Source organism: Gymnoscopelus microlampas (assembly GCF_963454915.1).
Source record: "Gymnoscopelus microlampas genome assembly, chromosome: 18".
NCBI classification, from domain to species: Eukaryota; Metazoa; Chordata; class Actinopteri; order Myctophiformes; family Myctophidae; genus Gymnoscopelus; species Gymnoscopelus microlampas.
The window spans coordinates 43,479,294-43,495,736 of NC_139955.1; the positions used below are offsets into that span (position 1 = coordinate 43,479,294).

At 42.2% G+C, this 16,443-nt stretch overlaps 1 protein-coding gene across 1 annotated transcript in view; it reads right to left on the reverse strand.

Annotated features, from left to right (window-relative positions):
• Nucleotides 1–1,580: 1,580 nt before the first annotated feature.
• The window catches only part of LOC311034073 (complement C3-like), a gene marked incomplete at its 3' end in the record, with an annotated part of 71,828 nt that continues 56,965 nt past the window's right edge, over nt 1,581–16,443 (reverse strand). The window contains exons 31-41 of the mRNA XM_084041813.1: nt 15,188–15,338; nt 14,856–14,941; nt 11,165–11,242; nt 10,893–11,001; nt 10,120–10,202; nt 9,796–9,877; nt 9,181–9,229; nt 5,043–5,133; nt 4,757–4,846; nt 1,723–1,825; nt 1,581–1,597 (exon numbers count right to left, since the gene is read on the reverse strand). Of these exons, the coding sequence (XP_083897939.1) occupies nt 1,581–1,597; nt 1,723–1,825; nt 4,757–4,846; nt 5,043–5,133; nt 9,181–9,229; nt 9,796–9,877; nt 10,120–10,202; nt 10,893–11,001; nt 11,165–11,242; nt 14,856–14,941; nt 15,188–15,338 (939 nt within the window). The remainder of the gene's footprint in view (nt 1,598–1,722; nt 1,826–4,756; nt 4,847–5,042; nt 5,134–9,180; nt 9,230–9,795; nt 9,878–10,119; nt 10,203–10,892; nt 11,002–11,164; nt 11,243–14,855; nt 14,942–15,187; nt 15,339–16,443) is intronic.

Below are 16,443 nucleotides of genomic sequence, written 5' to 3' on the forward strand. Positions count from 1 at the left end.
GGAATAGCACACACACACACACACACACACACACACACACACACACACACACACACACACACACACACACACACACACACACACACACACACACACACACACACACACACACACACACACACACACACGGTTTTATGTGATAGTATTTATCAGTGTGGTGAAAATGTATGAATGTTAAAATATGTCAGCTCCGTTGTCTTACAGCGTTTGTTGATAAGGAACTACCGCTGAAAAATGTATGCTGAAGGGGCCTAGTACCCGCCGATATTTTGGAATCCAACAACACGTTGTCAGAAACAATATTTATTAACGGTAAAATAAAAAAAAATCCGTTGCCTGCGTCATTTTGACGCGAGTGTCGGAGGCAGACACTTGTAATTACAAATAGTAAGGCAAGGCAAGGACATTTTATTTGTATAGCACATTATTAAACAATAAAACAAAAGTAAAATTAACAAATACAAATATAGATGAAAGCAGCGATACAGGTGCCATGGAATAAAAGGCAAAAAGCAATATGCAATAATAGCACAATATGCCATAGAAACATAGAAGACTGAACTTGAGAGAAAGAAGACCATGCGATTAACAAATGAGTATTTTAAATAGCTGACCCTAACATAACCTTAGTAAAACTGTCTAACCCTAACCCCCTATACAACCCCCTTACAACCCCAATACAAACCCCATATAACCACTACTAGATCTCCGTTCCTCCTAATTTACGGCAACACAAGCCTCATTGAAACGGCCATAGCTCTTGAATGGAGGATCACGACCGGATTATTTTTTTCCCCCTCTACTACGACAACCCTATAAACAATAACACTGTGCACCACGTGAGTGAGGTTCTACCGTGCTATAGCCTGAAGGGATGGAACCTTCTGATTGGTTGCGAGGCCGTTTCAGACTGAAACTTCAAAATAAAATGACCAAAAATGCAATTGCACTGGACCTTTAAATTTAAACTCAATATTGGAGGTCATGGTGCTGTTTATAATAATAAACTAATAATAATAAAGACCTTAAATGATTCCAACAGGGGAAACTACTTTTCAGCTTGACCCAGCTGAGGTAGTCATATCTAGCAAGCAGGAGATCAACTAGGGGATAAGAATGCCATTCATGAACACCTCAAAACATTGTCGGGGACATGGATCGAACCACTGACCTCGGACTCACAGGCTGCCTCTCTTCCCATTGAGCTAGAGCTAAGACCACCTTGTTTGTGTCTGTTGATAGATTTATAAATGCCGAAAGTTGCGGTGATCTCACCGTACACCCATGATTTGGTCTACACCACGTTGATAAATGAGGGCCATTGTCTCCGCCAGACCTGTGCTCCGAGGAGCACACTTTTCTAGTTGGTTAATTGATTTACCTTCAGCACATATACATTCGGGATTTTGCTTTGGACAAAGCCTTAATAGCTCTCCGTGTGTACTCCCTGGACGGTAGAATTTCACACATCGTGTCTCTACAAGGAGAATAAAGAAATAAAGACAAAACAAATTAACAAACAAACGAAAACATGATTCAATTAATCATCAATTATACCATATAACAAATACTCATTAACATCACAGAGAACTTGAATCTGTAGTACAAACAGGCTTCACAAGAGGTTTTTGTATGCAAGCGTGCGCTGCATGCACGCATGCGTGTGTGTCAGCTGCAAGTGGAAGAGGGACTGTTGCTATTTATGTTTTTTTTGGAACTCACCGTCATAATACTCGTAGACAGAGACAGCTGCAGGTTGCAGGATGGCCACGTTAAATTTCTGGGTCATTTTAAAAGCAATCTCATCTGCCCGTTTGCGAGACACCTGGATAAAGTCAAACATCAAGGTGAGAGAGAGAGAGTGCAGGAGTGTGTGTGCGTGCGTGTGCGTGTGTGTGTGTGTATGATTTTATTTTAAATGTTAATTTCATTAAAGCAATAATAACACAACAAAATTAAAAGAAAAAAAGAAAAACAATACATAAACAAATGCATATGCAAAATGGAGTGAGAAGATATAACTAAACTAAATAACTAATTTACTCCCACCTCTTTTACTCCCTGAATAATACATATCAGTAATCTATTTATGAGATACTAAGTATGTATTATTAATTCATTTCATTTTGACATATAGCTAAACATATTACATTACATATAAATTCATACAATACTGTTTGTGTGTCTGAGTGCGCACGCACGCGCGCGCGCACACACACACACACACACACAAATAGGGATTTCTCTCTGATAAATGTCTCTCCATATGTCCCTCGATCAGGGATTTGTCTTGCTAGGTCAGGTCCTATGTTTACAAATAATTCATTTGAAGCTATTAGCCACTTCATCCATGTTATAATTTTCTGTTTTTTACTGTTTTTTACTATACTTTTACTTTATACTTTTTTTTTTATCATAATATGAGCTACATTTGAAACTTGATAGCTTGGAGTTCAGCTCCCAGGGAGCTCACATAAGACTTAGTTGCTACTAGCATAATACCTTACATGAAAAATGTTGCTACAGTAACCTTGGTTATTAGTGTCTATTCATTCATTTTTAAACAGGGCAGTCATGTTAAAAACATCAACAGTGGTGGAAAAAGTACTCTAATGTTTTACTTAAGTAAAAGTATCAATACTGCAATGTAAAAGTACTCTGTTACAAGTAAAAGTCCTGAATTCAAAATTGACTTGAGTAAAAGTACAAAAGTATTGGTATAAAAATACCAAAAGTAAAAGTACTAAAATGTTTGAAAATATTTACACCACGACCACTGAACATGATCCATCAGACTAAAATCTTGACTGTGCAACTTTATGCAAAAAATCTAAAGTGCTCATCTCAAACATTTGCAAATATACAGTGCTCATATAGCCTGATAGTCACTTAAATCTTTGGGCTTGTTTCCATTGACCTGGTTGCTTATTTCTCTCTCAAAAATCTGGCATTGTTATGTTCATTATATGTTTTGCTTTGTGGGGTGATCAAGCCATGTTTTGTTTTGTTGTTTTGTTGTAATGTGTATTATGTGGTATTATGTTTGTTTATTATTCTCTTTCTATCTGCACATTTGTTTGTATGTTGTTCTTGTTTGTTTGTTTTGAAAAAAACTTGATTCAGGGTATAATAGTCCCCTCCTTGCTGGAGTAAGATTGTATAATTCTTTTTTTTATATGTATTTTTACTTTTGATATTACTTGACTCTGCATATTCTGCATATTTCTCTCTGAATCTTGAAATAAACAAAACAGTGAAAAAAAAAAAAAAAAATCTGGCAACCGTGTCATTGTTTACACCACCGAAGAAGAAAATGCGGAAGTGATCCTCTTTCCAAGCCCCGTGAAAAATACACAGTATTATGTTGTGAAAATGTAAAGTCATTACAGCACCATAACATGGTTAATACATTTTATTTTGGGATACATGAAAATTACGGGAGTAATAACGCGACTTATGTCGATAACTAATCGATAGCGGACATTACTGCGTTTGGCTAAAAACAGTGTGTTTAGTAACGTCATAAAAGCTAATTATTAGGCAAATTCGGCTAGGACTAGCACTGCTATTTTCGATTCCACTTCACATTAACTCATTTATTTCATATTTACATGCCGAGTTAAGCTCTGACATTTAAGTGATATGTAGCCTGATATTACCAGATTGCTATAGTGGGTTTAGAATATTTTAGATGTTATTTTTTTATTTTTTTCATTTGCTCTTTCAGCTCTGCTGGAAAATCAGGCTATGCGAGAAGACAGTCCCTGGGATGCGGCGGGACAAACACACACACACACGCACGCACGCACGCACGCACGCACGCACGCACGCACGCACGCACGCACGCACGCACGCACGCACGCACGCACGCACACACACACACACATACATACATACATACAGGTGTGTGTGTGTGTGTGTGTGTGTGTGTGTGTGTGTGTGTGTGTGTGTGTGTGTGTGTGTGTGTGTGTGTGTGTGTGTGTGTGTGTGTCCTGGGCATGACATTAAAGGTAGGGTAAGTGATATTATATTTTTTATATTTTATATATATGTATTTTGGGTTAAAACACATTTTTAAAAGGTTAAAGCACTATATTCTGATAGTAATCATTGCTATAGAGTGTTTGTTCAGTAACAGGAGTCTCCCCGTCTCTCCAGCTCTTTAATAAACAGAAAATACATTTTCTGGTAGGTGTCAAAATCTCATCCAATCAGGAGAAAGTACCCATATGAAGCTTCATTTTTATAGTGTTCCAGTTCTAATTTTGCCTGCTCATTTCTTAGTGTCATCACTTCCAATTTCACTTGTTTAATCTATATCCTGATTGAGTTCTCTATCCAGATTGGATAAAATTGGAAATGAAACTGAAACTGAAACTAAAATGCATTTTCTGTTTTATAAAGAGCTGGAGAGACATGGAGACTCCTTATATGGACATGACACTCTATAGTAACGAGCACTATCAGAACATAGACCCATTTTGCAATTATTTGAATAATTGCAAATCACTTACCCTACCTTTAAACTGCCCCGTTGTAACTACCATCGTCAATGTAGTAGGTGCAGTGGATGCATTTGCAATTTCTGTGGACTATGTAGCTTGCATACAAGAAGGCACCGGTGGACTGTGTGTGTGTGCGTGCGTGCGTGCGTGCGTGTGTGAGAGTGAGTGAGTGAGTGAGTGAGTGAGTGAGTGAGAAGACAGACAGACAGACAGACAGACAGATACAATACTTATGTAGAGAGAAGACTTACTTTATCCAGGTAGATTATGAGGGAACCTCTTTCTGACAGATCTGTGTTCATCTCATATTTTGAAATGACACGGGCGCGTCCGTTCTTTAACTACACACAGACACATGTCAGATTAATGTCCTATCATATTACTTTTGCATTTCAAATGAACCTGTGTCTCTGTGTGTGTGTGTGTGTGTGTGTGTGTGTGTGTGTGTGTGTGTGTGTGTGTGTGTGTGTGTGTGTGTGTGTGTGTGTGTGTGTGTGTGTGTGTGTGTGTGTGTGTGTGTGTGGTTTGGACCCTTACTAATTCCAGATCTTTTGTGTCCGGAATAAATCCAGTGGGCAAGCCAATATCCAAAATTGACATGGTTGAATCGCTGCTGTTGTCCTTATACCTGTTAAGATAATGGATGGATAAGATAAAGGAAAGGTGGATGAAAGAATGATCAGAGTGGGAATATTCCCTCTGTCTGTCTGATTTACATTTCTACAGTCTATTATAAAGCTAAAAATCTTCATCAAAAGGGAAATTGATTCAGGATAAGTATGTTCCTTGTTTACTCTATCTTATCATTATGCTGACACGGTCAGTACATTATGCAGATGGCCAGGCCAGATCTTACACCCAGCTCAAAACCAGTTACTACGGATGCTCTGTTAGTCACCTCGGAGCTGGTCCCCAGAGGACGGATGTGTGGGCTCACTCGCGTGCAACGGATAGGCTATGGCTAAGGCTATAACCCTAACCCCCAGAGAAATGGAGTTGCTCGGAGCTACGCTGGTCCCAAGATGTGTGATTCGCAGGCCTACGTTTAGTGGACACACCCCAGCATCAGACCAACCACTGACCCCACTACCTTGTGGGTGAGTCTGGAAATACGAAAGGCTATGGGAGCACTATTGTGCACCCTTAAACCTATCAGGATGGGGTGCGGCAAACGGGCGTCTGGCACCTGATGCAATACTAAGATGCAAGCGGCCTCTCAGAATCGCCATATTCAACATCCGCATCCACATCTAGCAGCTTCCACGAGCAGCAAGCACGGAGGAGAATGTAGGCTGAAGACTGATATGAGGAGATAGCGTTGAAGTTGCTGGCAGTGGCATTAACTTCATGGCCAACCTGGGCGTCTTCAACTCACATCTCTGCCCAGAAGTTCGCACTGTTCACTCGCAACGAACAAACTAATGACAACGGGTAAAGATTATGGAGGAATATCAACTGCTGGCGACCAACACAATGTTCCAACTGAAGAGAGGCAAGCTGTGGACATGGATGTCACCACACAACATGGCACACCAGATTGACTACATCCTAACACGCGGGAAATGGAGGACTGTCATTAACAGCGAGGCATACGGGTCCTTCAGCTCACTCTGCTCAGACCACAGGATCGTCATTGCAACAGTGAGGCTCAGCCTGAGGGTACCAAGGAAGGAGCGAGTGAGGAAGGTAAAATATGAATGGAGTCAACTGGCAATGGACCCTCAGCTGCAGGAACGCTATGTGGTGGAAATCAAGAACATGTCCCAAGCACTGCAGGAGGAGGAGAACATTACAGCCCACCACTAAAGCTTAATTGAAGCAAGCCACCAAGCAGCTGAGACGTGCATTCAGCAAGTTTCCAAGTTAAGGCAGAAGGAGGGGTGCCTAGGATGGCCCAATAACTCCTGTCTTCCATGACCTTCCCCTACCAGACAGACCATTCACCATAGATGAGTACCCGAGGGCCAAGGCTACTATCAAGTGCAGCAAGAGCTGTGGGGAGGATAGAGTGACACCCAAGGTTCTGAAGTACATGCCTGTAGACACAGAAGTATTGGATTTTATCAACCAATCTAACAGCAAACCGGATAATCCTCAACTGTCTTAGACCCAGGCTTTCACCCTGAGCGAACCACAGTCGGGCAGATAGTGGCTCTGAGGAGAATACTGGAAGGTGTCAGGGAGCGGAAACTGTCAGCAGTGATCACCCTCATCGATTTCTAATAGGCTTTTGACACCATACATGAAGGGAAACTCATGAACATTATCTGGGCCTTCAGAGTTCCTGAGAAGATGGTTCAGATGATAGAGGCATGGTATAGCCGGACTCGAGCCAAGGTTCATACCCACAATGGTGACACTAAAGAGTTTGAGAACCCTATAGGGTTTATTGCAGTCTCACAATCAGTGGCAGGAGACACTGGGGTTCAAGCTGGTCCCAAGGAAGTCTAGGCACAGAGTAAATACCATCACGATTACCAACCTCGACTATGCAGATGACATTGTCCCAGTCTCTGACCCAGAGACATCGAGGTAGTCAAGGACCTCACATATCTGGGGGCCTGGACTTCTTTAACGGAACAGGACCTGAAGGACCTGAGGGCACTTGCCTGGAATGCCTTGTATTAGATGAGGAGAGTGTGGAGATCTGACATGAGAGATTACCTCAGAGGCAATCTGGGGACCCATCGCCAAATAAAAAAGGAAAAACAGCGCCCTCTGCTGTTTTTTACTCTTTCACTTGGCTCTGCGGGGGGCTCAATGTAGCACCCGTGCGCAAGGAAACCGGAGTTTTGGTCTGCCTTCAGCCTTTCACTTCCGGTGGTGCGACTATGTTTTCATACACGGAACACTAACACCACTTCTCCCAGAGAACATGGATCGTTTTGGTTATAAGCCCACTTGTTTCTATGATGAAAGAGCAAGTTAAAATGTGAATATCTTTCCGTGGTTTTGTCTGCTCCGAGGACGCTATTGTTAAATGAGTTTCTGTTTGGTTTTAGTGGGAAGCGAGAGCACAGACAGTAAATCCCGCCCACTACATTTGATTAGGTAAAGCGCGGCCTGCTTCCTGATCTGAAGGCACGCCCACTTATAGGCCAGCGCGTACACGTTATGACGAACCCCCCCGACAGATTCAAGCGGAGAGCAGAACGGTTCTTGAGAGATTACCTCAGAGGTGAAGAGAAAAGGTGGCTGTTCGTGGCTAAGCTAAGCTAAAGTGGAGTGCTATATGGGGCACCCACAGCACAGCAGGGAAGGGCCCCGGTTTGGCCTAACCTGGAATCCAGACTTGCTCCGTTCAGCTGTTTTTTTTCTCTTTCACTTTGCTTCATCAGTCTGGCCGTCTTCCACTTAGAGCCTGATTTCCAAACGTCACGTGTTACGTAGGCATATCATTGCTGATTGGATACTAGTGCTTAACAAATCACATTAAGAAGGGACGTGGCTTGAATTTTACATTGGAAGGCTCTGACCCGCCTACACAAACCATTACATTGGAAGGCTCTGGTATCGCCCCGCCCACAGACCAATCAGAATCCTTGGTGCCTGGACGTCCGAGACCGCCCTTTCACATAGTAAGCTTCCCAGACTGAGAAGCAAAGAGGAAAAAAAGTCTGCTGAACGGAGTGAATCTGTCCGGATTCCAGGCTACCCTGATGTTAAGGTGCATGAAGGTGTGGATGGCAGTGTTTCAGGAGTCACAAGTTAGTGCATCGTGTTCACTGACACCAGTGATGGTGCAAAATAGTGGTTCTCAATCTGTGGGCCGGGGGCCACTGGTGGGCTGTGAAAATATTGCAAGTGGGCCCTGAAATAATTGGCAACATTTTTGTATGCCTTTATTTAGAGAGGGATTGGGAAAGTAGGAAGTAGGAAGACAGGAAATGGGGAGAGAGATGGGGGGTGACAAGCAGCAAAGGCCGTCGGGATCGGGAGTCGAACCCACGACACGCTGCCTGTCAGGCTGGCATTGCAGCCTGGGGTGCCTGAACTGTCCCGTTACGGCCCAGGCCTCTTTTAAACCTTTAAAAGCTTTACTGTGATACTGATAAGTAGGAACTTAAAGTTTACTACGTTCCAATTGAACATTAAAATAAACATGCTCTGCAAATGCACGCTGATCAGATGGGTGTGCCGTGGATACTTTTGAGATGTTCAGGAGGGACCTGATCCAGAAAAGGTTGAGAACCACTCGAGTAAAAGACTCGGAGATTTGGAGAGGGGGGGGAAAGAGAAGATGAGAAAACGATCAGGGCCAAGGAGAAGAATAAACAGGAAAGGGTAGAGAAAAAGATCAAGACTGGTGGAGAGGCGAGATAGGGTATGTGAATGAAACATTATTAAAAAGGGAGGGGGGGGGGGGGGGTCACAGTGACTGCATACAGTACATACAGTATATGTGAAATTTGTCCTCTGCATTTACCCACCAAACCCATTAGGCACTATACTGTACATAATGTACAGCACCCAAAACTCATCCTAACTAATAGGAACAGTGGGCAATATTAACACTGCGCCCGGGCAGCAGTTAGGAGTTACGTGTCTTACTGAAGACACATTAACACGCAGAGCCAGGGGCTGAACCGGGGACCTTCGGTTTTCCAGACTTGCTGTAATGTTGCTGGTCAGAGCTATCAATCTAAAGTACAACAATATCTTTCACTCTACTTACAACACTAATATTTTCAGCTTGAATGTCTTCTCCTCTCCCCGTGTTTTCTCTGCCGGAGGAACAGAAACATTGCACAGATAGAAAAACAAATACATGAAATAAATGAACAGGCAGAAAAACACAGTGTTTGACACAGTCAACCATTTAGTAAGCAAAGTAAGATACAGACAGCCAGGGTTGGATTTGAAGAACAAACAAACAAACTAAAAACAAAGGGGGGGACTTTTTCGAAACAGCTTAAGCCCTATATACTTTTCTGTACGACAAATAGCCAATCTAGCTCACAACGTAGTGGATCGCAACGCATTGTGAGCTTGAAGATGGGCAATTATTTTATCTAAAAAAACAATATATACGGACGGACACACACACACACACACACACACACACACGCACAGACACGGTCAAATGTAGAGCGGCTGGCACCGCTAAAAATGAATGACCAGAGGGGGGATTCAAAAGTAGCATGGATCCCCCCATCCCTCCACAGCAAATCCAACCCTGTATAGCCACAAACAGACAACCAAACAGCCGCAGGGGTAAAACAAAACCCGGCAGCTACAGATCAACAATTGACAAGTAAACAGCACAAGTAGCCAGACAGCACCAATTTACCTGGGATGAGTTCCACAGATAGGTTAAACTTCTGACAGTCACTCTTCTCTTCTTTTGGCAGAGCATAATAGTGTGACACCACCTGTCAGCCAGATGAATAGAGTTTATTTCATAATGATCGACATGCCTCTTTTATCGCATCGCCATTTTTTTTTTCAAATGGCACGTGGTGGATGGAGTGTTTGGAGGTGTGGATGGGGTGTTTGGTGTGAATGATGCATGTCATTTTTATTTTATTTTATTGTATTTACCTATTTAGCATCTAAACACCTTAAATAATAATTACAGAAAAGTGTGAGTGTGACTTGAGAGAGTTATGCTCACTGTGAGAGTTGCTTCTCCTGATCCGTTGGCTGTCACTTGCATGTCCTGGTTTATAACATTGATCTGTAATGGCAGAATGGCAGCTTAGTTCCCACATTAAGGGCAGGTACACACTGTAGGACTTTTAAAGTGGTCGGGGGTCGTCTGATCATTAAGCATTACACACTGCAGGAGTTTATTTCTTGAAATCGGCTGTCATACAGTATATTGTTGTGGTTTTCACACTATAGATTGATCCCCGACCAGGGATTATACACTGTAGGATAGTTCACTAGGGTGCTATGCAGAGTCAGACCCAATACATACATTTGGGTTCATTCCAATTAATTTTAATCGACGTTTGCCGTGATATACCCCCCCCCCCCCCTCTCTCTCTCTCTCTCTCTCTCTCTCTCTCTCCCACGTCAAGTGCGCAGAAGCAGTCAGTGACAGAGTTGCCATGTCTGCTTATTATAAGCGACTTTGGGATTGTTTTTCTGTAAAGTTGCTTGAAAGTGTAGTTGCTTTTTTGGCCTTGTTTCCTAATGTTGTTTGAACCAGTTGTTCTCAGGGGCGCAGCCATGGATGGGCCTGGGTGGGCCGTGGCCCACCCGGGCCCAAAACAGAAGGTCCCAAGTTTGATTCCCAGCCCTGACAATGTGTCAGGTGTGTGTGTGTGTGTGTGTGTGTGTGTGTGTGTGTGTGTGTGTGTGTGTGTGTGTGTGTTCTGACCTGTTCTGGTTTAGTTCTTAAGCGATCCTGGTGGATAGTGAATTGTTGAAGCTTATTCCTGCCAGGAAGTAAAATGTCTACATCCATTTTAAAAGTATTATCTTCTGAGGCTTTCCAATTCCTTGCCCGAGTCCAATATTCAGATACTGCCTGGTACACTATCATGGTTGCCTGGAAGGAGGTGAGACCCAGAGATAGCAAGAGACAGTGAAAGGGAGAGAAGAAAACAGGATGGAAAGAGATGTTATGATGCGAGATAGTTTTAGAGAACATTTATATATGTGCGTGCATGTTAAATTATGTGTCTATGTCTACAGTATGTGCGTAGTGTTACCTGAGTGGATCCATAGCCTCCGCCAACCTTCCTCTGATGGTTGAACCATGTGACAATAGGGTATGCCTCCTCGAAGGCCTTTGTTTATAAAAAATGAATGGAAAGGGAAAGGAGCTGAGTGAGGAATTGTACATCAGACATTTTATTGCTGTGGAAACAAAAAAAACATAATATTGTGGTAGGTATAAGGTGTACTATTTAAATGTCACGTATCAACATGCTACTGTAGGTTGATATGTGACACCACCACAACTTTCCACCTCAATATTTTCATCTAGAAATAAACAAGACAAGGTCTAATAATGGCATGTCTTCCTTATGGATATCTGTCATCATGAGGATGTTATATTGATTATGTCAATGTGGAAGTCCATATGTGAGAAAGACTGATTGGTGGATCGGTGGGATTTGAAAAATATTTACACAAATTCACATTTGCAATATTTGTCTGCATGCACAAAGACATTTCGTCCAGTGGTTTGTGGGATTTGCCACGGACACACAGACAGACAGAAATGGGTAGATGGACGGACACACACGAAAAAGCAGTCGTGTGTTCTAGACAAGTGGTTCTCAAACGTGTTTTGGTTCAGTTTCCCTTTCCCTGATATCTGAATCCAAGTACTTCCTACAAGATTTTACTTAGAAAACGCCTAGTTGCCTAGTTGGCAACAGGTAGAAACCACTTAAAGCCACCATGGGCAAACCCAGGTGGGACCCACGTGGATACCACTGACATGACCCACTTGGGGCCCCATATGGAACCCACATGGGCGAGCTGACGTTGAGTCTTAAGTATGCATTTGCCCACCATTTGTAATGGCTATTTCAGAATGCCAACCTGTTCTTCTATATTTCTGTACTATCTAACTCTATCTGAACCAGGGAGGTTTAAACTCACAGCAGGGGTCTTTAGTCAACTCAGCTACAGCTGTCAATCTAACAGCTGATCTGGATCCTCCATGCTATTCTCTGTGTCAGCATATATTTGTCCTGTGATACTATGAATGGTCATTGCTATTTGTCTTTGTGCAGCTATGTTGGTGTCTCTCTTATAATTAGTACATACCTTATAAGACTATTTAGAATAGTATCTTTGGTACAATGTGGAGTATAAAGAACTGTGTTAGGTGAGGTTCAGGAGGTGGGTGCCCGGAGGGGCTGTTGGAGCAGTGCTCCTCATTGTTGCTGTATGCTGTCTATCTGCTGAAATCTTCCTAATAAATGACCTAAAACTTCCTCTGATTGGAATATCATTATTAATATTCTATAACACATTCCTACCACATCTATCTCCATCAAAAAAGGAAAGAGCGGGTGGGACTTTATGGCAGACACTATGGCTGACCCAAATAGTTCAAATATTCGAAGCTTCATATGATGAAACAGTACTGAGGTTCTGGGTCAAACTCCACGGTTCTGAGGGTTAAGAAAACCATTAAAATAATTATGCTAGTTGCTTAGAGCTATATATGTTTTCATGCATTAGACAATAGAGAGAACATTGAAACCGGCAGGTGGAGAATGCAGTTACACTCTGTGACCCCAGAGTATTTCCTGTCTGCAGGGTAACTGAGAGACTGTCAGCTTAATTAATCTTCCTGGAACAAAAAGTATGTAGGAAGGCACTTAAGCACAGCTATCGAGTTTGCCTCTCCGTGCAAAGGCTTAAACAGTGTAAAACACATGAAGTCTGTACTCCCAAAAAGTAAAAATATATCAGGAGTTTTCTCTCATTGCAACAAATCTCTTAAAGCCACGTACGCCAAAAAGGGGTGTTGCATCCATCCCGACTAGACATATAAAAGAGGTCACGGCCAAAAGCTCGGGCTCCTCTTTTTTCAACCTAGATACATTCTCTCCCTCACAGGAGGATTTTTGATATTTAGAATATTTCTGTAATACTTTGTGTTAAACTACCTGAATAGTGCTTGCAAGTTTCTGAGCACACAGCTCGTCTCTCTTTCCTATATTTGTATTTTTAATTATTTATAAAAAATAAAAAGCCTTATTTAGGGCTACTAGGGAACAAAACACTGGTTTTGTCACCACTACATTCTTGATGAAAGGCTACCTGCAGTTTACCATCGCTTGTAGGATTGCAACAGTTGGGTGAGTCTTGAATGTGTTTCTAGATTGCATAGCCAAATGTTTAATCTGGTGTCATGAGTCTCACATCAAACGTCTGGGTGTCCAGGACTTTCAGCAGAACCTGGGAAAGATGAACGGAGCCCTAGTAAGGGTCTCCCGTTGTCTCTGATGGGCTGGCGGGGTCACTAAAGTTGAACAGAGGTTGTGTGAGATGACATTGGCTGAACTAAAGCCTGATTACTGATCACAAAGCGTGGTCTGTGTTGGTGTCCATCAGCGGGGAACGAGGAGTGTGTGGCTGTGTGACATACAAGTGTGATAGAAAGGCTCTGTCTTCTTCCATGTGTAAAATCACTCTACTCAAAGTAAACTCAGTCTATAAACAGTTGGGGTAGAATAGATTTCCATATAAATACATACAGCTAATTCAGCCGAAACATAGATAAGGGTGAACTATGGTGTATGTGAGCCGATTGTTGTAATTTGTAGAAAATCCCTCAAGCAGCTAGTGTAGCACCTAGTTGCTATCTGGGGGGGATTCTTGGCAGTGAGCCCAGTCGTCATATCTCTGCATCTCAGGAGCTTTGGCACAGCAGAGCAGCCGCACAAAAAAAATAGCAATTTACTGTGCCAGTGTCTGTGGATGTTGGAGTGTGGCCTCCCGGTTTGTCACTGACCCAAGATCCTTTAAAAGTTAATTGATTAATTAGGGCCCGAGCACTGCACCAGTGCGAAGTCCTATTGAAATTGCAAGCGTTTATTATTCACAGCACAAATTAATCGCAGTTTTGAGGGCCTAAACGTACACAAAAAGTTTCGCAACTTTGCACACACATCACAAGTGGCAAAAAAAAAGACGTATTTTATTGGTCTCTAAAAGTGACGTGGCCTAATGGCTCAATAGCAGCCCCTATAACATTTCAAAGTTGAAGCCCCAAAATACGGTTTCACCTAGATGCATAAAAATTGGTACACATCTGTATCATGTCTCAACTTACAAAAAAGTGTCCGGACCCATGACCTAAACCCAACAGGAAGTTAGCCATTTTTAATTTATTGTGGCGTTTTAGTGCATTTTATGCCATTTTCACGGGTCGTACTTTAACCAACTCCTCCTAGGATCCACCTCAAACTCGCTCAGCATACACAAAAGACCTTAACGATGAAAAGTTATCAAAAGCGCGAGTTCTCGTTAAACGGCGTGACCGTGGCGAAGCACCAAACTTCCATGTTTCAACGACAAACAGGAAGTGAAAATAGCCGATCTACAAGGTCAAGTCTTTCTTTTTTATTTATATTTAAGTATTGAACTGATTGTCGTAGCCACTTGTAAGTGGCCTCATTGTGGCCACTTACAAGTGGCCCCCCCGTAGATTCACGAGCCAAGTAATGGCTACTTTGCATAACAGGTTTACAAGTGAGCGTGAAAATGTATCCTCTCCTCAGATTCCTCACACATCGCATATATAGGCTACACGCAGACGGTACACACACAGCATGTCCTTGAATTTGTATTAGTTAAAAATATATACTGACAATATACAAAAGCTTGAGTTTTCCCACCTGAGCCAGTGAGAAACAAGAAACAGAAGGAGCTCACCTGGGCCTTGACAAGTGCCAGAAGAGCATAGGCTGTGGCCTCCAGTGTGTAGACGTGACCCTTGGGCACAGGCCAGTGATTGAGTTCTGAGGACAACAGGCACAGAGCACACACGCGCACGCACGCACGCACGCGCGCGCGCGCGCACGCACACACACACACACACACACACACACACACACACACACACACACACACACACACACACACACACACACACACACACACACACACACACACAGTATTTAAATTTTAATACTAATAATAATATTTAATAATTTCACAGATGTGTCCCTCTCAATATATTGTATAATATGTTTTTTCAAAGTCACCTGGTTTCTTTACAAAGTTGTAGAGAATTGTCTTGTTGAATTTGTTTTCGTTGGCTAGGGCGTACGATGTCATGGCAACAGCATACGGGTTAGTGAGTCTGGGTAGACGTTTCTCCAGGTAAATCACTGCTTTGGTTATATTGGCTTTCATCTGGCCACATAGTCGAAAGGACAGATTACAGTATGAAGCATCAATGTATTTCATTTAAAAAAAAAATCTCCCATTAAAAAGCAAAATTATAGCAGTACATTATGCCTCAATAATGCCAAACACATGATTCAAGATTTAGTAGCTTGTAGTGTGATCCAGGGATGATACATTTCTGTAGTCGGAAGCAGCACCGTCTCTCGACAAAAGTCAAAAGTTTTTGTTCAAGCACTTAATTAGTTCTACTGTATAAATGATAAAACAGTTGCTGCTGTTATCTGTCTACAAAGACAAGCGGTGAGAAAAAAATCACACCCAGTGTGAAGTGAGCGGTGTTATTTAAGGTCATCACAGTGATGGAAGCTCACTTAAAAAAATGTTTTTTTTTTGAAGTGCGTAGTGCTATTTTTTACAGGTTATGAATTTCATCATGCGTCTCGCTAGCCAATCACAATACTGAGCAAAGGGTCTGAATACTTCACAGTACAGCGAAAGACATTTTCACAACGGATGGGTCATGGGCCCCAACCCCACTTATAGGAGCGGCTACACCGCTCAAAAATATGCATTTATTTCCGTAAGTGTAGCCTGCCTACATTTTATTACTGAGAGCATTTGTGTTCAAATACCTCTCGTGATATAAGAATGTTGTGAATGCATAGTTTCCTGGCATTCTTTATGTCTCTGTAGCTACAGTAAGGTAGGGGGAGACCGGGACAAAAGTAACAGGGGGCAAAAGTACTCAATAACTCTAATTAGAAATAAGCTAGAGGGGTGAGACTTCTTGTGCACATGCCCAGTAGGGTCCTCTCTCTGCTTATGGAAGGATAGAATGATCATTTCATCTCAGCAGAAGTTTTCAAGAAAAAACAGATTTTGAGGTGGAAATGTAAATTTTTGAGTGTACGGTATTTTCCTTCTGCTGTCTAAAGATAAGATGTCAGCTAATTTAAACTTGGATGAATTGTATCTCTATGTTATTGGTCACAAATTAACGTCAGCAGCCTATGCTAGTATAGGGCATAGCAGTGGCGGCCATTTTCTGGTTCCACGTCAAAATAGTCAATGCATTTTTCCCATTGACATTTCCAAAAACATTTATATCAAT